This window comes from Strix uralensis, chromosome 18, assembly GCF_047716275.1.
Source record: "Strix uralensis isolate ZFMK-TIS-50842 chromosome 18, bStrUra1, whole genome shotgun sequence".
NCBI lineage: Eukaryota > Metazoa > Chordata > Aves > Strigiformes > Strigidae > Strix > Strix uralensis.
The window spans coordinates 936,783-957,251 of record NC_133989.1 but is presented as its reverse complement, the minus strand read 5'-3'; the positions used below and the strand labels follow the sequence as shown (position 1 = coordinate 957,251).

At 62.7% G+C, this 20,469-nt stretch overlaps 1 protein-coding gene across 2 annotated transcripts; it reads left to right on the top strand.

Moving 5' to 3' along the window:
* The first annotated feature begins 181 nt into the window (after positions 1-181).
* DNMT3B (DNA methyltransferase 3 beta) lies at positions 182-19,841 on the top strand. 2 transcript variants are annotated; one of them, XM_074888448.1, is made up of 21 exons: positions 182-307; positions 1,138-1,245; positions 1,712-2,020; positions 5,790-5,934; positions 6,570-6,679; positions 7,762-7,914; positions 8,321-8,512; positions 9,938-10,096; positions 10,779-10,886; positions 11,858-11,999; positions 12,317-12,445; positions 12,906-12,950; positions 13,182-13,261; positions 13,494-13,606; positions 13,960-14,143; positions 14,543-14,627; positions 15,145-15,290; positions 15,433-15,523; positions 15,764-15,912; positions 16,551-16,636; positions 17,721-19,841. In XM_074888448.1, the coding sequence occupies exons 3-21, from the start codon at positions 1,916-1,918 to the stop codon at positions 17,860-17,862; spliced, it is 2,364 nt and encodes a 787-aa protein (XP_074744549.1). In that variant the 5' UTR covers positions 182-307; positions 1,138-1,245; positions 1,712-1,915; the 3' UTR covers positions 17,863-19,841. The 2 variants fall into 2 exon arrangements, with proteins under 2 accessions (XP_074744549.1, XP_074744548.1); XM_074888447.1 differs by having other exon boundaries at positions 15,049-15,290.
* Positions 19,842-20,469: the final 628 nt, after the last annotated feature.

Sequence of the window (20,469 nt, the reverse complement as noted above, 5' to 3'; positions counted from 1 at the left end):
GCGTGCGGAGCGGCGGAGGGGGGGATGCGGAGCCCCGGGGGGTGCGGGCCCCAGGTCAGTGCAGAGCCCCGGGGATGCGGGCCCGGGGGGGGGGGGTCGGGCGGGTGCGGGCCCTGCGCTCCCCTCCCCTCCCCCGCCGTGGGGCGGCGGGGGCGGCGGCGGAGGAGGAGGAGGAGGGGCTGCCCAGCACGGGCAGGGTTAAAGCGCCATGTAACCGGAGCGCGGGGCTGTCGGGGGCCGGCCGGGGCGCGGGCGGTGGCGAGCGGCGGCGCGGCCCCGTTGGACGGCGCGTCCCGCCGCGGCGCAGGTGAGCGCGGGGCCGGGACCGGGCACCGGGCGGGGGGCGCCGGGAGGGCGGGGGGGGGGGTCGGGGCCGGGCCCGGGGCGGCGGTGCATCCTCGTGGGCGGCTTTGTTGTGCGCGGTGGCGGCGGCGGGGGACAATGGGGCGGGCGGGGACGCGGCACCGGGAGCGCCCCGGCCGGTCCCCGCGGCCGGTTCCCGGGGACTCGCGTTGCTCCGCCCGGGGGGCTCGGGGGAAGGGGCGCCGGGCCCCGCCGCCACTTGTTGCTGGCGCTCGGCTCCGGGAGGGTTTGTGGAGGGGGGGTCGGTGCTCCCCCAGCCTCGGGCCGGGCTCCCGCCGGTCCCGCCCGCCCCTCCGGCTCCCGTCGGAACTTTCGGAGTTTCCCGCGGAGGCCGCGGCCGCGGCCCCCGGGGGTGCGTCCCGGGGCTGTCACGGCGGGGCCGGGGTGGGTGTTGGGGACCCCCCCTGCGCCCCCGCGATGCCGGGACGGGCCGGGGCCGCGGGGCAGGAGCCGAGCCCGGGGCCGCGGCGGGAGCACGACAAACCCCGGGAGCCCTGGGGCTGCCGTCGGTGAACCAGCAAGTGATGGCTTCGGGGCGGGGAGGGTTTGGGGCGGGTTTGGGGTTACCCTGCCCGTGGCTCGGCGGGCCCCGGGCAGCACCGCCCCCCCCCCCCCCCCCCCCCCAAAGGCAGGGGGGCACGGGGAGGGCTTCCGGGAGCCCGGGATGCGGCGGCAGCGCTGCCGGGGCTGAACACCTTTGTTTTCGGTTCTTGGGGCAAGGATCTGTCAGCGCATCTTGATTGTTTTTCTTTTTTTTCTTTTCTCTATTCGCAGGAAAGCAGCTCCCGGCCGGCGCCTCGGGCGCGAAGGCTCCCCGGGGCTTGGGGGGGGGCGGCCGGAGCCGGGGCGCGCTCAGCTGCCGGGCACCGGCCCCGACGGCAGGTACCGCCCCGGGGGCAGCGGGGGGGCCCGGGGGCAGCTCTGCCGACATCCTCCTCCTCCACAGCCCGGGGAGAAGCCGCGGGGTGTGTGTGTGTGGGGGGAGAACGTCGGAGACAGAGAAATGAACTCCGGGGTGGCCGCAGCGTGGGGCACAAGGACCGGGAGACCGGGGGAGGGGGCAGCGGGTGGGCACCTGGGGCGAGCGGTGATGCTGCACCCACGCCCCCGCGGGAGGGGGCCAGGGGAAGGAGCGAGGGGGCTTAGAACGTCGCAGCAGGACTTGGCTGTTCTGCCTCTGCCTCCAGTTGCCTAATTTTGAATGAAATGAGGGGGAAGGAGCTGGGGTGTCCCAGCCCCCCAGCCCTGGGGAGGGCTGGGGGCTTGAGCTCCACTGTACAGGGCCGGGGGGGCGGGGAGAAGGGGACAGCGAGGTGTCACAGTCATCTCTTCACATCCTCTTGTGCAGGGGGAAGATGAAGCAGTGACCGCTGCGGACCCAGGACCCGCCACCGCTGAGTGAGACCCACCTGTGCGACGGCGGAGCCCCCGCAGCCCCCAGCCCTGCCCGCAGGCAGCACCGGGCCGGGCCCCCGCTCCTGCCCGCCGGGCCCGTCCCTGGGCGGGGGGCTCGGAGGGCCGGCGGGGCTCCCCGCGGCGGGACGCGGCCGAGATGAGCATGGTAAAGAGCCTAGAGCGGCTGGAGCAGCGGCTGGCTGTGATGGTGGCTGCCCAGGAGACTTCTCAGGCCTGGTCTTCACGGGGAGAGGAGGGGCCGGTTTGTTTTTTGTTTCTTTTCTTTCAACCGGGCTTTGCTGAAAGGCAGCGGGCGCCGTGCTGGAGCCTGGGGGTGGCCGCCGAGGGCTGCTGCGGGCCGGCGGGGGAGCGGAGCGGGGCAGGGGGGGCAGGAGAGGAAACGGGGGGAAAATGGAGGGAAGTGCCGGAGCGCGGGAGCGGTGAGAGCCGGAGAGGGGCCAGGCACAGGAAACGGGCAGGGGAGGGGAGAGCCTGCCCTTCTTAATGAGCATATCTGCCAAAATGGGCTCCCTTTCTTACTAAACTGCCAACCCAGCAACTCTTTTCTTCCCAGGATTAGAGGGAAATGTTCGGTTTGGGGCGAGTTAAAGGCCATTTGTGTGCGCGATGGCCCAGAGCCCTCGGCAGGAGCCAGCCTGGAGGGAGCAAGCCCCGGCCATTGGGGTCCTTTATTTCTTTTTGTTATTCAAACAGGGCTTGGGTGATGGCTGCCATCCCAGCCATCACGGAAAAGCTTCCCTCCAGCCTTTTGATATGCATGTGCCCCTGTCTGGAGGCAAAGTCCGGCTGTCTCCCCTGCCATCTCTCCACCTCCTGGGAACACGCACCTGATAAGGCCCGGCCTGTTTCCTCAAGAAGGAAAACTGAAGCCGGGCCGAGCCAGGCTGGGGGAGCAGCCCTGGCCCCGGGGGGCAGCGGGGGCCGCAGCCACGGCCCTGCCGGGACGCCCCGCAGGTGAGCGCAGCCGCTCGGCCCGCTCGGGGCTGGCCGGCGAGCGCGGCCGGGCAGGGCCCGGGAAGTCTCTCTAAGCAGTTAATACTGTGGCACGGTCTTTAACCAGTTTGGCAAACCTTAAAGAAACTGGTATTGCAAAACTAGGGCGGGATCCGGAGTCAGCGGGTTCATTGTCTCGGTGGGGTATGGCTGCGGGGCACGTCCTGGTCACCAGGCAGTGCCGGGGCTGCCGCTAGTGCCAGTCTCTTGGGGAGCTTGGAGCAGCGGAGCTGGAATTCTGCATTATTTTATTCTTCGTGGGTTCTTGTGCGAGGCGCAGGGCTGCAGTGCATGCCTGTATGTTTGCCGTGCGTTAAGCAATGCAAACACTGCGGTGCTGTTTTTCTCCTCCTCCCGTGAGACAGAACATGTGAGGGGAGTGCTCTGGTTCTTATTATTTTCGTAATGCCCTGTGTGCACATGTTGGTGTGCGTTTCTGCGAGGGGAGGCGAGGACAAAGAGCTGAGCCTTCCTCCCGAGCAGGACGTGGGGAGGCTTGTGAGGACGGTGGCTCCTGCGGGAGATCCCCGGGGGCCGGCGGGCAGGACGGTCCCAGGCGCGCGGCTCCGTTTGGTGCCAAAGGCAGCAGAGGAGGAATGGGGATGGCAGCCCCGAGGTCTCGGGGAGAGCGAGACTTTAACCAGCTTTGCAGTTTGGGCGGGTGGGATGTGCCCCTTCCCGCTGGCGTGTCAGGGGATGGTGACGGGATGTCCTCGAGTGATCTTGGGTGGTGCGGCCGGAGAAGTGCAGGGAGCGAGCTGTGCCTGTGCTCCTGTGTGCACGCCGCTTGCACCCCGTGGGCCAAAACAAAACGCCCGTGCTTACACCAGTGCCTGCGGCCGGGCCCCTGTGCCAGTGGAGCTGGGCCATGCGGGTCCCCAGCTCTGCCAGGGAGCAGTTCCACCCAAAGCGATCTCTTTTTTTTTTTTCCCCCGCTTTATAATTGGAACAAAGATGGTGTCGGAGCTCCCTGAGCACGTGGCAAAGCTCAGCCTGGCACATCAGTCCTGGCTCTGTGTCCTGGTGGGGGGGACCTGGCTGCTGTGTCCCCCTCCCCTGGGTCCCACCCCCCGGCTCAGGGCTGGCCGGGACTCGCTTGCCCCGTTGCCTGCTGAGGGCTGGCCGTGCCATTTTGAGGTGCAAGTTTGAACCTCCTGGGCTCGGGCTGAGGCTCTCAGGCAAGCTCCTGACAAAGGACCAAAGGCAAAGGTCCTCTGAAGGTCCCGGGGGGGGGCTGGGAGGGGACAGGTTTGTTGCAGGGCTGGGAGGTGGCCATGCCTGCTCATGCCCTCCCTGGATCTCAACAGCCTCGCACTGCCCCATCTCCCCGTCCCCAGCCTCTCCTCTGGGTCACCCGCACGCCCAGAGCAGCGTGTCCCCTCACACCTCGCTGGGTGGGTTCCCAAGTGAGAGTCACTATTTTTTTTGGGTGAGATTTGCTGTTTTCTGTGGCAGCATCACTGCTAGCAGTGACTGCTGCTGTTCTGCAGCATCGCAGCTGGGGAGGGGGAACAGACTCTGGAGGAGCTGGACCCAGCTGTGCTGCGCTGGGATGTCTGAGAGCATCTGGGGCCAGTGGGTGTCCATGGGGCCAGCATGTGGGACTGGCTGCCCGGGCCGGGGGCAGCCCGGCGAGTCTGGGCAGCTCCCAGGAATTGTTGGCCGGGTCTGGGAGCAGATGTGCTGCAGCAATGGGATTTCTGCACACAGCTGTAGGGGTTTATGCAGCTTTAGACCCCCTCCGGTGCCATTCCTCTGCTCCTTGCTCCCTTTGTGTCTGTGGGGGGAGGCAGGACGGCACCCGTGGGCTCTGCCTGGGGAGGTGGGTGCTGAGCACCTGCGTTCCTTCGTGTTTGGAAGTTACCAGAGTTTTAACGCTGCCCTCGGCATCCGAAACATCAAACCCAGACTGGTCTTTGTTTGCCAGAGGTGCTGACAGATGATCTCAAAGCAGAAATCTCAATTGTTAGGGAAGCAGTTGGAGGCGATGTGGGGTGAGAGCAGCGGGGCTGGAGCCCGGGGTCTCTTTGGGGCTGGGGGGGAGGTGTCACTTTTGCACCCTGACAGGGCCTTGGATGGGTAAAGCCCTGCTTGCTCCTTAGCTCGTGGAGCCGAGTGACGTGTTCTTGAAATGACTGTGCTGGCGAAGGGGCAAGTTGCAGCACAGATCCATAGCCCAGCAATGAGGCAGCTTCGTTAGCGTAGTCCCGGGTGCCTCTGGGAGAGCCCGGCGGGGTTGCACTTCCAAAAACAGGATCCAGGGAGGGCGCCCGAGGGAGGGCAGAGGCGAGGTGTCCCCTCCTCTCCTGGGGGGACGCCCGGCCGGGCTTTATCTGTGCAGCAGCAGCTCCCGGGGTGGGGGCTGTGTCCCGGTGCTCCAGGGCAGGGGGTGGTGCTGCCAGTGCAGACCCCTGCCCTGCCCCTTTGCCCTGGGGTGGGGGAGCCAAGGCCGGGGTGGGGGTGGGGGTGCAGGAATTTTCTGTCTTTGGGGGAGTTTACTCACTGCAGGCACCAGGACTTTGCCCCCCATGGCGAGCTGTCAGCCGTGTCCCGCTGCTGCTGTAACAGCCCACCCAGTGCTGGGTGTACTGGGCGTGCTGGGCAGCCGGAGCACAGCCTGGGGGGGTGGGATGGCCCCTGGTTTCTGCAGGGTGGCTGCAAAGGGCAGGTCCCCTCTGGACAGGGTCTTGAGCAGTGGCTGGGACCACCAGCCTGGGCTGGGCAGCACCGAGCCCCGGAGCGCTCTGTGAGGCTGGAGAAAAGCCCCCGGTGCTTCCCTAAGGACACGGTGTGTCTGGGGCCGCTGTTCGCTGGAGCTGGTGGATCCTCAGGGCCACCACGTTTGTGAGGAGGTTTTGTCCAGGTGCCCGTTAGCTCCCGGTACCATTCGAGATGCGTCTCTGGTCAGAGCCCTCTGCTGAGGGCAAGGAGTTGGTGCTGGTTTGAAGAGCTGCCGGCTTTGCCTTCCTGGGGGCTTTCTGCACGGCTCAATCTCCTTTCCGCTCTGGCTTCTACAGGCGACCATGAAAAAGGAGAAGAGCCACGGCCGGGATGAGGCGGACTGCAGGGCAGAGCTGATCCTCATCAACGGGGACTGCGCCGATCCCACTAACGACGCCCCCACCCTCGCTCTGGAGGCGAGTGGGAAGCCCAGTGCTCCAGGTGGGGCTCGTGCCCGGGATGCGCCGGGAATCGCGGGGCCAGGGATCTCCCAGCTGCCATCCCGAGGGCTTGCGAGGGGCTGCAGCATCGCGGCCGTGGCTGGGCTCCCTCCGTGACTCCGCTTTCCGGCGGCATGTCCAGGCCACGGCGACAGGCCGTTGTGGAAACGGGGGTGCTGGCTCTGCCCCTTGGTGGTTGAACCCTCCGAGAGAGCCTCCACCAGCCCGAGGGGGTGCAGCACAGCCCCTGGGGTCCTGGGCCCCAAATCCCACCTCTTGGGTTCATGAGGTCCTGCTTTAACTGTCCTGCTGAAAAGCCCTGAACAGCGGGTGTAGGGATTCCTTACGCCGCTGAGCTTTCAGGACCAAAAAAAGTAGATAAGAAGGTCCCTACGCTTGCTATTGGGGTCCCTCCCAGTTTTGGGGGCAGGTGGGAGATCTGGGACTGCTGGTGTCAGCAGCATCGCCATGGGCAGCCTCGGGGGACACCCCTTGTCTTCCTGCTCCCGGCCACGTTTCTCCAAGATGAGATTTTGGTCTCTTCAAATCACACCTCACTGCTGGGAGCTGTCGCGGGCAGCGGCGCGGGGGGGCGGCTGGTGGAGCCTGAGCCCCCTCTGCCTTGTCCCTGCACAGACACCGGGGGCCTGGGGCTGCCGGCCCTGAAGAGCAGCAAGCGGGTGAGCGAGGGAGAACTCTCCAAGGAGGAGCTGGACTGGCCGCTCGCGCTCGCTGAGGTGCAGGAGGTGGGTGCTGCCCGCGGGCTTTGTGGGCTGTTTGCAGATGCAATATTCATCTGCAAGCGTGATGTTTGTTTTCATTTTTGAATTCCTGGTTTACATGACGTCAGCAGCCGTGGGAGGGCGTGGTGCGTGACGCAGCGATGCCCATTGCGTGTGGCAGCTCTCTAATCGTTATTACACTGATATTTTCTTTAAAAAGTCTTGGCCGTACTGACGGACCGAAGCGCCTCGTGTCTCCCAGTCTCAGGCTGGCCCACTCTTAGCTGCTTTGGGGCTGGATCCCTGGTTTTCCCCCCTCTCCTTTTGTTGACTAGGTTGACAAACCTCCAGGGTCTGGAAGCGTTTTTGAACTTCTGTCTGTAGTGTTTTGACTTTGAAATAAAACCCCGAGGTTGGAGATCTGCCTGTGATGGGGCAGCTTCCAGAAGAAAGAGCCATAAATCCAACTGGGGCGAAAAATTCTGCTTTCCCCCCTCTCTCGGGTTCAGGGACTCTTCACTTGCAAAATCTCATTTCATTTTGAAACTCTGTTACGCCGGATGCAGGAAACCTGCCTGGGTTAGACCCTGTAAACTGCGGCTGCTGAAACCGCAGGGGAAGGGCTGCCCTGGGTGCCTCTGCGGGGCCGGGCTGTGGGGGGGAGCACACCCCCACCTGCGTGACAGCACCCACGTGTGTGTCAGTGGGGTGCTGTGCCCGCGATGGCTGCTCTGCCAGGGCCCGTGGCTGTCCCGGTGGCCAGTTCTCCTGGCTGCTGGCCCCCCCCGTGGCCGTAGCTGCGGGGAGGAGGGTGCAGGAGGGAACAGTCGAGGATGCTGGAAACAAAAAGTTGATGTAATCAGCTGGTGGTGGGCCCCTGCCCTCTGTGCAGGGTGCTGGGGGTGCAGCAGTGGGTGCTCATCATGCCTCTGCAGCCCAGCAGAGATGCCGGGAGGGACACGGTCGCACCAAGGGGCTCAGGCCGAGGTGCCTCCCGCAGCCGGGCCGCGCTCCTCTTGCTTCCCCTGGGGCCACCGGGAGTGCGGGTGCCCCTGGTGCCCCCGTCCCCGCCTCCGTGCCGCCGCACCTCTCTGTTCTGGTTGCAGGTGCGGCCCCGGGGCAGCACCGGGTGGGAGAGCAGCCTCAGACAGAAGCCCCCCGTCCGCCTCATCTTCCAGGCAGGGCAGACCCGGCACGAGATGAAGATCAAGGAAACAAACAGCGTGGAGACTCTCCGGGACCTGCCAACTCCCCTGCGGGTGAGGGTCTGCGCGGGGCTTCCCTGGGGCTTCCCTGCGGCTCCGGAGACCTGCTGTGCCCTGGCCAAGTGGCTTCAGACGTGGCTCTGGGCCTCAGTTTCCCCTGTGAGGTGGGGGGGTTGTGCGCTGTTGCTTGCCCCTGCTATGAAGTGGGTGCTTTGAACACCCTGGGCTGAGCTGGGGAGAGGAAAAGGGAAGAGAGCAACCGGTGCACCCTTTTCTGTGTGGTTTGCAAGTAGGATCTGAGCAGTTTTCCCTCGGATGCCCCAGTGTCTGTGCGCTGCTCCCCGGCTCCCCCGCTCCAACCCCCTGAGGGGTGGGGGTGCCGTGGGACAGGTCTCTGCTCCCCCCAGCCCCTCTCCCCACCCTCCTGCCATGCTCACGCTCCACTCCCTCCCCGGCGCAGAGCTCCAGACGGCGCCTGGCCACGTCCGTCCCCATAACCACCATCGACCTGACGGAGGAGGACTCGCGGGACTCGCTGCAGAGCAGCAGCACCCTCTCCGGCAGCAGCTCCCAGGAGGGGCAGAACGGCTCCGCCGACCTGGGGGCCGAGGAGCCCGAGAGCAGGGACGCGGGGACAGCGCTGGAGTACCAGGTACAGGGGGGCCAAACTCTGCTCCTGCACCGAGATCCTGCACTCGGGGTGGGAATGAACCTTCCTGGCTTGTCCCAAGCCCTCTGGAAACCTCGCTGCTGCTTCTCCCTCCTCCTCCTCCTCCCTGCCTGCGCTTCCCTGTGTGTCTGGGTGCAACAGAGTGTCTGTGTCCGTTGGGCAGCGGGGTGGGTGCTGCTCCGGGGGCACCTTGCTGCAGGTGGGTGCTGTGCAGGGACCAGCCCCTGCCTGCGCCGCATGTGGGGCTGCAGAGCCTCCCGGGGCCCCCGAGAGACACGTGCGTGGCACACGCCGGGCTGGCAGCTGGGCCCTGCCCCGCCGAGACAGGCAGTTGCATGTGCAGAAAATGTTTCTGTTGGGGGATGCTGGAGAGAAATGGAGCTGCAGAGAGTGATTCAGTTGCCTGCGGGCGTCAGGGCAGGGCCCGAGACTTGCAGGAGCTGGGCAATTGCATCTTGCTGCATAATTAGGTGCCTAATTGTGGAACAAAGCTGGGAAGGAAGGCTCTGCAGGAGGAGGGGACTGCTCCTGCGCGAGGAGCCTCTCTGGGCACAGCACTGTGCCAGCATGGCCCCGTCAGGCTGCCGCCCTTGCCATGGTCACGCCAAAATTCCCAGCTCTTCTTTCTCTTCTCCCTGTCTTTGCTCTGCCCTGTTTCTTGCTCTCCCCTGTGGGCACAAGCAGGGGGTGGGTGCCCTCCCCCTGGGGTGCAGGCAGAGGAGCTGAGCTGTGAGCCCCGCGAAGGGGCTTCCTCGTGCCACGGAGCAGCCTCGTCTGTTTGGGGAGCAGCCTCGGTGCAAAGTCCTCCCTGCGGCAGGCAGGACACGTGGCATCCCCTGCCCTGCTTCCCGCGTCCCTCGGCCTGGGCCGTGGCTCGGCAGCACGCGGCGACCAGGCCTCTCCCAGACAAACACGGCTGTGGTGGGTGAGGGGGTCAGGAGATCTGTGCCCCCCGGCGCTGCTGCCCGCCTGCCTTGCCCGTTGCTGTCACCGGGGCTGCTGCAAGCCCTTCTGCCTGGCCGAGCTGCTGGATTGTGTGTGTGAGGGCAGGAAAGGGCGTCGCGGTGTTTGCAGAGACCCTGGGAGCGCAGGCAGGAGCAGGCAGGCACGGGGCGCTGGTGCTGGGAGGGCTGTGCAGGACGCAGCACGCGCCGCGCCGTGCGTGCCAGGCGCTGGGCCTGGTGTGGGGCTGGCAGAGCTCAGACCTTCCCCCGAGCTGGGAGCCAGCGCTGCCGGTTTGTGGAGGGAGGGGGGTGCAGCTTACAGATCATCGCACGTTCGCTCCAGCGAGTGACACAATTGGCAGAGCAGCTCTGGGGGGCACCCCGGGGCCGTTCCCCCATGTGGGTAAAATGGGGGGGGTGGGTCTGTGCTTTTGGCTGATCCATGTTGTCCTCTTGCTTTCAGGATGGGAAGGAGTTTGGAATCGGGGAGCTTGTCTGGGGAAAAATCAAAGGTTTCTCCTGGTGGCCTGCGATCGTCGTCTCCTACAGAGCCACGGCCAAGCGCCAGGCCGTCTCGGGCATGCGGTGGGTGCAGTGGTTCGGAGACGGGAAGTTCTCTGAGGTAAGCCCGCTGCCTGCCCCTGCCTGCACCTGCCTTTGCCCGGGCTGACCCCACCCCGGCACACTGCTGCGTCTGTCCATCCCTGGGGCTGCCTCTGGGGTGTGTGTTCCTGGCTGCAGCCCCCCCGGCGCAGGGACCCTGCTGTGGAGTGCAGCCTGGCGCTGGCCCACTCTGCTGCCCGCAGCTACTGACGGGCCACCGCAGGCTGGTGACAGGAGCCAGCACCAGGGACGTCTGCCCGGCCCCTTCTCAAGGTTTTGCCCAAGACCTGGTCTCCAGGGCTGCGCCCATCGCTCCCTGCCTGGTCAGGGGTCCCCTCCCAGAGCCCCGTCACCCCTCGGCCGTCCCACGCCTGCCCTGGGCTGCAGGCAGGAGGGAGGGAAGCGCCGTGCCGGTTGCCTGTGCCGGTTGCCCGTGCGGGCTGTGCCGTGCCGGCAGAGGTGCAGTGCCAGCAGAGGGTGCAAAACGCCTGTCCTAGTTGCGAGTGCAATAAAGCTGACGCTGGGATTCCTCGCGTGGCTGCACAGGCCAGACAAAGCCCCGCAGCGCAGCATGGGCGCGGTGCGAGAGCTGTGTTGGGAGCTGCTGTGCCGTGGGGGGCTCAGTGCCGCGGGGGGCACGGCTGAAGTGAGGCCCACCCTGCCCTGCCCGCCTGTGGTAAGCTTCTGTCCCTCTGTCCCAGGTTTCTGCAGACAAGCTGGTGGGACTGATGGCCTTTAGGCAGCATTTCAATTCTTCCACGTTCAATAAGCTGGTCTCCTACCGACGAGCCATATACCATGCCCTGGAGGTAACGGCGGGGCAGAGCTGGGGCTGGACAGCCAAGGGTCCAGGCTGGGGGGGCAGCGGGACGCAGGGAGGGACGGGCTGAGCCGGCCAAGGAGACGCTTCGCTGGGGCGGGAGGAGATGCCCCAGCCGGGTGTCTGCTCAGCCCTGGCGCCTGCAGAGCTTGGGCAGCGTGTGAGGGGGTGCTCGGGGCTCTGCCCCTGCACATTGCTCTGCTTTGCATCGCGGGGTGGCTCTGGGTAACCCCGTGAATCACCTTGAGAGCGATCAGTGAGGGAGCTCCTGCCACAGCCCGGAATTAATCATTTCCCCCATCTGCTGGGGTGGTGTGGACAGATGTCTGTAGGAAGCCCCTCCTTTCTCTGCTGGGACTATTTCCAAGTGCAGCCATGGGGCCAAACTCTGCTTATCCTGGGGAATTCAGGAGTAACTGCTGCTGCTCCAGAAACCCTGGGACCAGGCTCCAATGTGTGGGGTCTTGCTGTGTCCTGCTGCCGGGAGGTGTCCTGGGCTGGTGTCCTGGGCTGGTGCCGGCTGCCCTTTCAGTCGGGGCTGGCACTGAGCACCCCGTGAGTCTGATCCCCATCCAGGGGATGTGTCACACTCCGGGTTATGGTGCTGCAAACCCACGGGCACCTCTGCTGCCTTTTCTTTGCTTTTCCTGTCGTTTGCTCGGGAGCTGGGGCCGGGCTGTCCCTGCTCCCAGCTTGGCTGGGGCTGGTGGAGCACAGATGGGCTCGTGACAGGGAGGGGAGGCACAGGAGCGCGGCCGAGGGCACTCCCAGTGCCGGAATCCGGCAGCTGCCGCTGTGCCCGGGACACCAAGCGTGTGTGGTGGGGAGGGGGCCTGGGCCCACGGCCCGGGCAGGCCCATGGGCTGTGCACGCTGCAGCCTGGCTGCTCCCTGGCTGGGGACCAGCCCCGGTCACGCTGGCCCATGCCCCTGGCCCACGCTGTCCCTCCTCTCTCGGCAGGTTGCCCGCAGCCGGTCGGGGAAGACGTTTACAGCCACCCCTGGGGAGTCCCTGGAGGAGCAGCTGAAGCCCATGATCGACTGGGCGCTCACTGGCTTCAAACCCCTGGGCGTGAAGGGGCTGCGGCCGCCCAAAGCCTCAGGTGAGGCGGTGGCCTGAGCTGGGCTCAGGGCTGAACCTGCTCGCCCTCTGCCCTGGCCACACTGGCCTGGCCCCGAGGTGGCCCTGGGGCTCCTCACCGGGGTCCCTCCCCGAGCAGCATTGCAAAAAGCCAGAGTAGAGCACCCTCCGAGCCATTGGTGCTGGAAGTCAGTGACCTGGAGCCTCGGGCCATGCGTGTGGGGAGCATGGACGGTCATGGGTGGCTCTGCTTTTGGCTGGGGTGGGCCCTGGCCCCGGTGCTCTGGGGAGGTCCTGGGGCTGGAGGCTGGTCCCCAGGGAGCCGCCTTTCCCTTGCAGAGAGTGGGGTGCTGAGGAACGGGACGGAGGAGGTGCTGTCCCTTGAGAAGTTTCCCCCCACCAAGAGGCTGAAGACCAACCCCTGCAACAACAGCAAGGAGCAGCGAGTAGAAGAGGACCAGACCCGGGGTAACGGGCAGCGAGAGCTGGAGAGCGACATGGCCTGGGCCTGTGCATCCTGAAAAGCACCGGGAAACCTCCCTGGGAAAGGGCTCAGCTCTTCCTCGGGAGCCATGAGCCTTGGTTTCCAAAGGTGGAAGCTTCTGTGGTCTCGTGTTGCTCACTTGTGCCTTGCAAGACGCCAGCAAACCCAACTGCAAGACATGGTGCCGCAAGCTGGGGCCATTCAGTGCTCAGCTTGGAAATGATCTGTGTGTTGCTGCTTTGAGCTTTAGTTCTAATATCTCCAGCAGTGAAAGGACGTGGGTTTTGCACCAAAATTTCTAATATGCCCATGGCCTGCCTTCTCTGCGCAAGGCTCGGCAGAGCTGTAGCAGTTTTAATGCAAGAAATAAGGCGTCCGTAAGTAGAGTGTGTTTAAAGTTTGTTACATAAGGAATGATAAATCTCTCTTTTTAATTTTATACAGTGCAAATGGTTTCTGAAGTTACGAACAACAGCGGGAGTCTTGAAGGTAATCAACTGCCCCATCTCTCTTGGGAAGGGGTGTGGGGCGATGCGGGTGCGGGGCGATGCGGGTGCTTGCCGGCAGCACGAGGCAAAGATCGTGGGTCCCTTTTTACCCGCCACGTGTAGAGGGGGAAGGTGCTGTGGCTGCAGGTTGCTGGGCCTCCCTCTGTGTTGAGGGCAGCAGAGTGCCCGGGGGTCCCTGCCCGCGGTGAGTGGGGCTCTCTCTGTCCCACAGACAGCTGTTTGTCCTGCGGGAGGAGAAACCCGGCCACCTTCCACCCCCTGTTCGAGGGGGGGCTCTGCCAGACATGCAGGGTAAGTGCTGCCGTGCGGGGCTGAGCGGGAGCCGGGGCCGGAGGGGTGACTGTGCCAGATCCTGGCCGTGCCCTGTCCCCCGGCCTGTTCTCTGCCCTGGGAGCACCGAGGATGTGCATCTCCAAGCTCTCAGTGTGCACGGCGGGTGGAGCCAAGCCACGTTCTCTCTTCGCCCTCTGAGCACGGCTCCTGATCCTCTGTCCTTCTCTCCTCTCGGCTGTCCTTCCGCTAGGATAGATTCCTGGAGTTCTTCTACATGTACGACGAAGACGGGTACCAGTCCTACTGCACTGTCTGCTGCGAAGGCAAGGAGCTGCTGCTCTGCAGCAACGCCAGCTGCTGCAGGTGGGCCCCGTCTCTGCTCCTCCAGCCGAGCCCCCCACATCACTCCTGGAGAGCCGCAGGGAAGCAGGGTCGTGCGTGGGCCTGGGCAGGGTGCTGTGCTGGTCCCCACGTCCTGGCCCAGGGACGAGTCAGGCTTCACCTCAGTAAGCCCTGGGGAGGATGGCAGGAGCTTCACCCACGCCTGGGTCACCAGCTTGTGTTAGCAGCCCTAAAAACTTGGGTTCTGCCTGGAAAAACATCCTGCAAAACAGAGTGGGGGCTCCGGTTCACGGCCGGGGAGACTCCAGGAGATGCTGGGCTGGCCCAGAGGGGTTTCTGGAGGTGACAGGCACAAGCTGTTGTGGTTTGGGCAGGTGCTTCTGCGTGGAGTGTCTGGAGGTGCTGGTGGGGCGAGGGACGTCGGCCAAGGCCAAAGAGCAGGAGCCCTGGAACTGCTACATGTGCCAGCCCCAGAGGAGCTATGGGGTGCTGCAGCGCCGGCAGGACTGGAACACCCGCCTGCAGGACTTCTTCACCAGTGACAAGGGGCAGGAATACGTAAGGGCTGCGGGCAGGAGAGCCCAGCGCCGGGCTGTGGGGGAGAGCTGCGGAGGGCAGGGCCAACCGCTCAGAACTGCTCAGCCCTCTGCCTTGGTCTCGCTCACCCCCCTTCCCCAGGGGTGCTGGGCTCTTGGCCCCACAGATAGAATCATGGAATCGTTTTAAGTTGGGAAAGACCTTTAAGATCGAGTCCAACCATTAACCCAGCACTGCTGAGTCCCACTAAACCATGTCCCTAATGCCACATCTACACGTCTTTTAAATCCACCCAGGGATGGGGACTCACAGTGCTCCCCTGGAGGTGGGGGGGTGATGCCTGTAGAGCCAAGGTGTGGCCTCGTAGAGCATGGCAGCGCTGCCCAGAGCTGGGCCTTCATCACTGTCCTTTCATTGCAGGCTGCGCCCAAAATCTACCCCACAGTCCCGCCGGCGAAGAGGAGACCTATTCGGGTGCTCTCTTTATTCGATGGCATAGCCACAGGTGAGGCACTGGGAGAGCACCGTCCTGGGATCAGTGGCTTCACGGCCTCAAGCCTGGCTCTGAAAGCTTGGTGGGGAGAAGGGGATGAGGGGCAGGGGCATCCCCGTCAGAAGGGGATGGGGGCAGGGGCTCCCCTTCCTGCTGGACAGGTCTGTGGAGGAGGGAGGGATGGCGGGAGGGCATGGGATGGGAATTCTGCTCACAGAGGTTCCTGCTGCGCCGAGTGCTGTCTCGGGTGGCTGGTTCCTCCGAGAAGCGGGAGCTGTGGGAGCTGTGGGAGTGCTGGTAGCCTGGCCTCGGGTGAAGAAGCGCCTGAGGGCAGCTTGGCTCTGGAGTTCTGCTTTCTGGGAGCAAACCTGCCTGGAGGAGTGGGTCAAAAAGTTTGTTCATCCAGAAGTTCTGTGTGACTGCACCCACCTAGGACATGCAAGAGTGGCCACATCGAGCCTCTGTGCTGACGAAGGAGACTGGGAGCCTAAAGAGAGCAGCGCAGCCTCAGCCCTCTGTCCCTTGGCAGGGTACCTGGTGCTGAAGGACTTGGGCATCCAAGTGGAGAAGTACATCGCCTCTGAGATCTGCGAAGACCCCCTTGCCGTGGGCACCATGCGGCACGAGGGCAACATCACTTACGTGCACGACGTCCGGAACATAACCAAGAGAAACGTGAGCGCCACTTCTGCGGGGCGCCGTGGCCGTGGGGGTCCCACCCCGCCAACCCTGGGACGGGCTCACCCCCTGCCCTGCTGTGGAGGAGACCGCCCCCCACTTGCCTGGCGTCTCCTAACTGGGTCTGTCTTTGCTCTAGATCGAGGAGTGGGGTCCCTTTGACCTGGTGATCGGTGGCAGCCCCTGTAACGACCTCTCCCTCGTCAATCCGGCCAGGAAGGGGCTGTATGGTAAGGCTGCCTTGCCTCTGCAGGGCTGGGTACCCCCGGGGTGCTCCTGGGGTGTGGAGCCACCCTAAGGGAAGTGGTTCAGCCCCCGTCTTCTCCCCTCAGAGCTGCAAATTGTGGGGTGGCACACAGGCTGTCCCCATGCCAGTCGCGGTGGGGAGAGCAGCCAGGCCCCCCTGACCCGTCCCCCCTGTGTGCCATGGCTGGTCCCAACCTGCCGCTCCGGCTTTTTCTCCCTCGCAGAAGGAACCGGGAGGATGTTCTTTGAATTCTACCACCTGCTCAACTACGCCCGTCCCAAGGCGGGAGAGGAGCGTCCCTTCTTCTGGATGTTTGAGAACGTGGTGGCCATGAGGGTCAACGACAAGAGGGACATTTCTCGGTTTCTGGAGGTAGGGATTGCCGCCGGCTTCGGGGGAGGCGTCCTCAGAGCAGGAGGCGCTTGCTGGGCTGGGCAGGGTGTGCCGAGGCACTGCGGGTCTGGCTGTGGTTACGCTGGGAAACCCCCGGCCTGGTGCACACGCCAGGAATCAAGTTGTTAGTCTTGGCTCTGGACCCCCTCTGGCTTGCAGCAGGTTAACCCTGAGCACTGGTTCTCTGGGGGCAGGTTTTTGCCAGCCTTGCAGAAAGCATCTGTTCTGAGCAATGCCTGTTATTTCTAGGGAGAGGGAGGTCAGGGACTGGAAAGAATTTTTAACTCTGTGTTAGCCAAGACGGGCTGTGGGTCAGCAGGGACTCCTGTGGGTTAAAGTCCCATCAGAGGCTGATGGTCCTGATCCTGGCCCAGAAAAATCAGCGCTGAAGCATGCTGTGCTGTTCATTAGCTGCTGGCCATGGCTATGGTGTGGGAGCCCACGTGGCCAACCGGACCGAGCTCTGGTGTGGAACAAGGGTCTGTCGGGGCTACGTCCTCAGGAGGATTTGCTGAAGGCTTTCAGTCCCTGCAGGGCAGTGGAGACGGGCTGTCCATGCAGAAGGCTGAGCCCACACCTCCTCTAACTTTTATTTTTCCCCCTCTTGTGCCCTGCAGTGTAACCCAGTTATGATCGATGCTATCAAGATATCAGCTGCCCACCGAGCCCGCTACTTCTGGGGCAACCTTCCCGGGATGAACAGGTAAATCCTTCGCTGCCGTTTTGAATCTCTCGCTGTAGTTTTGTTTTGTTTCATGGTGCTTGTGTTGTTCTTTCCCCCTTGGCCCGAAGCCCAGCTCCTGGGAGCCGAAGAGCTGCAGCTCCCGTTGGGTGCATTTTCCCCGCGGTGGTGTGCACAATGATAATGCACTTGCTAATGAGCAGCAGTGAGACTGTGGGAAAAGTGAAAGTGTAGCAGCATCCCCTGCCCCGGACCTGAAGCCTGTGGAGGGACGAGCAACAGGGCTCGTGCCGGATGCTGCGTGGTGTGTCTGGCTTGGGGGATGCGCCGGCCTTTGTTTAAGACCCGGACTGATGTGGGGGTGCTGTGCGGCAGCCCTGGGCCCCGGTTTGCTGGAGATGAACCCGAGCAGCCCAGTGCAGCGGCGCGGGGAAGCTCACGCTATGGCAGGCGGCTGCTGCTGCCGAGCACGACTGTGCTCCTCCAGACTTTTGTTCGCACCTCATAGCAGCCCAAATTCATGGCAAAACACAACAGAAGGACTTGGAGTAGAGCAACATCCAATTACTAGCAGTCCTGCACACCAAACACTCCTAGCAGCAAAAACGAGTTTTTGCACAGCGAATGCCTCAACCAGTAAACACAGACTGGGCTTAAATATTTTCGCTTGTTTATATTTAAATTACCAGTATTTGTTGGGAGTTAAAACTAATTAAAGCTGAGCTAGAGGCATGGAGGTATTTGAAAGTGAAATAGCAATTGCCCAGCCTTTGTCGTGTCAAAAGTGCCGTTTGAAATGGCACTTGAACTTGCTGCTGCCCTGGGCAGAGCAGGAGCGACTGCCTCGCCTTTGCCGAATGCTCTGAGGCCTGCGGGTGGAAAGCGATGTGTGTTCGCTTGCTGGGAAAGAAAATTGGAGAGCTGGTGGGGAGTCCACGCAGCGAGGAGCTTCTGCTGAGCAAGACTAAAACACAGGCTGGGGCTTGAGGGAGCCCCAGGCTGGATGTGGGGGTGGGACAGGGGGATGCTGCGTCCTGGCCGCGGCTGGTGGGCCCCGGGGCAGCCCCCAAGCCTCACCCCCCACTCTCCTGCCTCTGCTCCGCAGGATCTTCGGCTTCCCCCTACACTACACGGACGTCTCCAACATCGGCCGCGGGGCTCGCCAGAAGCTGCTGGGGAGATCGTGGAGCATCCCCGTCATCCAGCACCTCTTTTCCCCGCTCAAGGATTACTTTGCCTGTGAATAGCAAGCCGAGCGTCCCTCGTCTCTCTGGTAAAGATGCACAGCTCCGCTGCCGTGGCGGGAGAGGGACGGGCACGGCCGCCGGACTCTGCCACGGCACCATCCCTCCCCGGCCACGAGCTGCGGGGAGGCAGCCTGGCCCCGCAGGGAGAGCTGAGGAAATGTCTTTAACCAAAGAACCTGGCAGGGTAACTTTTCTTTCAAGGGACTAACGGCAGTGATATGTAGAAAATGATGGACAAAAGAGCTTTAATTACTCAGCGCAGGATGCTCTATGCATAACTGATGAGACGGGAAGGCTCCTCTGGAGCATGAAATACTCCGTTTTAGCCTAGAGCTGGAAAGTCACAACTTGCTGAGCAGTAAGTGTGGAGGCAGCTGCCGGGATGCTGCAGGCAAACTTGAACTATAGCGAATTACTGCTCTTCCTAAACAAACAAAACCTCTCTTGAAGCAACTGCCAAAAATTCCCAAACTGTAGCAGCAGGTGTAAGGGACCCTGGTCAGGTTACATACACTGAACATGCAGGATACAGAAACCAAATCTTTTTTTATTTTTAAGACTTTTTTTGATAAACTTTGTTGTTTAACGTCTATTGCTGCTTTAAGGCATTACATAAGAATGTGGAGATTCCTAGACCTGAATGTAGCTGAAACTGAACTGTGAGGTGATAGAATTACTTTTCTAGCTAGAACTAAAGAAATACTGTTTTATATGTTTGGCTGTAGTTTACAAATATTCACTACTTCCTTTTTTTAAAGCATCTAAAACTTTTCCTTACATTTTAAAATCCTGCTGAGTGGTTTGAACGCTTACACAGTTACCAGAGCAGGGAGGATTTGGGCTCCAGTGTCCATAAAGGAAAATGTTCTCTGAGCATTCATTTCCCAGATGAATGTGGTGCATCGGCAGGAAGGATAGCGTAGTGGTCAATGTCATCTTCGAAATGCAGCCCCAAATGTCACATACGATGTCACAAACCCGAGCAGTATTGGCAGTGCGTCAGCTGTGGGGCAGGGACAATCCCCCCCCGCACCCGGCAGCGCTGGGGTGGGGGGTGCGGGGCAGGGGCAGGTCCTGGGGGTCTGCGGGCAGGGGCTGTCCCTCCTTCCCTGCCGCCCGTCTCCCCGGGCACGACTGCGCGGAGCTGGGATGCTGCTGGTGCTTGTTACGTGCCCAGCCCCAGCCCGACAGCGCCCTGGGGGGCTCCTGGGGCTGCACCCCCAAACCAGGAGCTCCTGCGGCCACCGCCATGCTCACTTTTAATTGCCCTCCTGCTCCCTAACTTTGCCGGAGTGATTATCTCACTCTTCATAACGTCCTGGGTGCGCAGCAGAGCTCGTCCCTCTCTGCCAGGTTTTCGTAGCCACGGGGCTGCTGTCCCAGACCGCGTCTCCCAGGGACTCCTGACTCCAATGCACATTTCAATGCACTGAAACAACTCGTGACGTTCCCCCCTCGGTCCCTCTGTCCTCCCCTACAACCTGTCTCCTGGGTCTGGCAGAGTCCTGGGGTGCCTTCTCAAAATCAGGCACGTGCAAACTGTGGTTTTGTGTTGGGCCAACCCTTCAGCCGCTGCCTCGCGAGGTGTTGCACAGCAGCAGTGGGAAATGAGAGCTTCTCTCCCAGCTCCTTCTACCTCTCTGACACGCGGGGACCCCCTCGCACCCCTCTCATGGCGGGTGGAGGACGGCAGCCTCCCCGGAGGAGGGAGCCTCCCATTTTCCACTCTTGTGTGCAGCTTTCCACCCCGCGCCCCTCCCCAGGCTCCAAGGACCGTCTTCTCTTGGTCTCCAGCCCAAGGCTGCGCTCAGGAATGGGCAGCAAGGGAAGCCCAGGTAGTTTAAAGGCTTTTTCCCTTGGTCCTGCCCGGAGGTTACTCTGAAGTGTTCCCAAAGGGGTTTGTTCTCAGTGACATAGTTAAGAAAACGCTGGAGAAGGCCAAGCGCTCTCCTCCGCGTCACCCCTGGCACGTGCGACGCGCTCGGGGACAAGTCGCACCCTCTCACCACCTTTGTCACCTGCTCCGTGGGTGCTGGGGGTGTGGGGAAGCTCGTGGGTGCTGGGGGGGGGTGTGGGGAAGCTCGTGGGTGCTGGGGGTGTGGGAAGCTCAGCGCCCTGCGGCCGTGCTGCCGCTTGCCGAGCCCTCGCCCACCGCCCGCCCTTAAGCCTGGACCTCTGGCACAACACTAATTCCTCTGCCCAGCCCCGGAGCCCGACGCGGGGCCTTGGGGGTGACGGTCGTCCTCTGCCTTGGGATCCCCTCGTGGTTTTTATTTTTCTAAACCGGGCTAACCCGTAACCTCCACTCCATGGCATCTCTCACTTCATACTCCAGATCTCACATCCTTTCCTATCTGATCAAAAGGAAAATATAGACGGGGAAAAAAAAAAGGACTTGGGGAAAGTAAACAAAGATAAAAGAGGAATGAGAATTGTCTTGGCATTAAGCTTACTTGATAAGAATTGTAGTAGACAAGTCTTCCTTGAAATATTTTTCCCTGTAAGAGCTGCCTTTTATTATGTGTTTATAAAAATGTTGTAAGGAGAGGTAGATTTCAGAAATGCCTTTTTAATACTTTTTAAAGGTTTCTAACTCTCCCTGGTGCT

Bases quoted from the DNA above. Each gene is read 5' to 3' on its own strand.
- DNMT3B (XM_074888447.1), top strand. From the start codon at position 1,916: ATGAGCATGGTAAAGAGCCTAGAGCGGCTGGAGCAGCGGCTGGCTGTG. The intron at 8,513-9,937 runs GTACAGGGGGGC...TCTTGCTTTCAG, and splicing joins GGACAGCGCTGGAGTACCAG to GATGGGAAGGAGTTTGGAAT. The intron at 12,446-12,905 runs GTAACGGGCAGC...AATTTTATACAG, and splicing joins AGAAGAGGACCAGACCCGGG to TGCAAATGGTTTCTGAAGTT.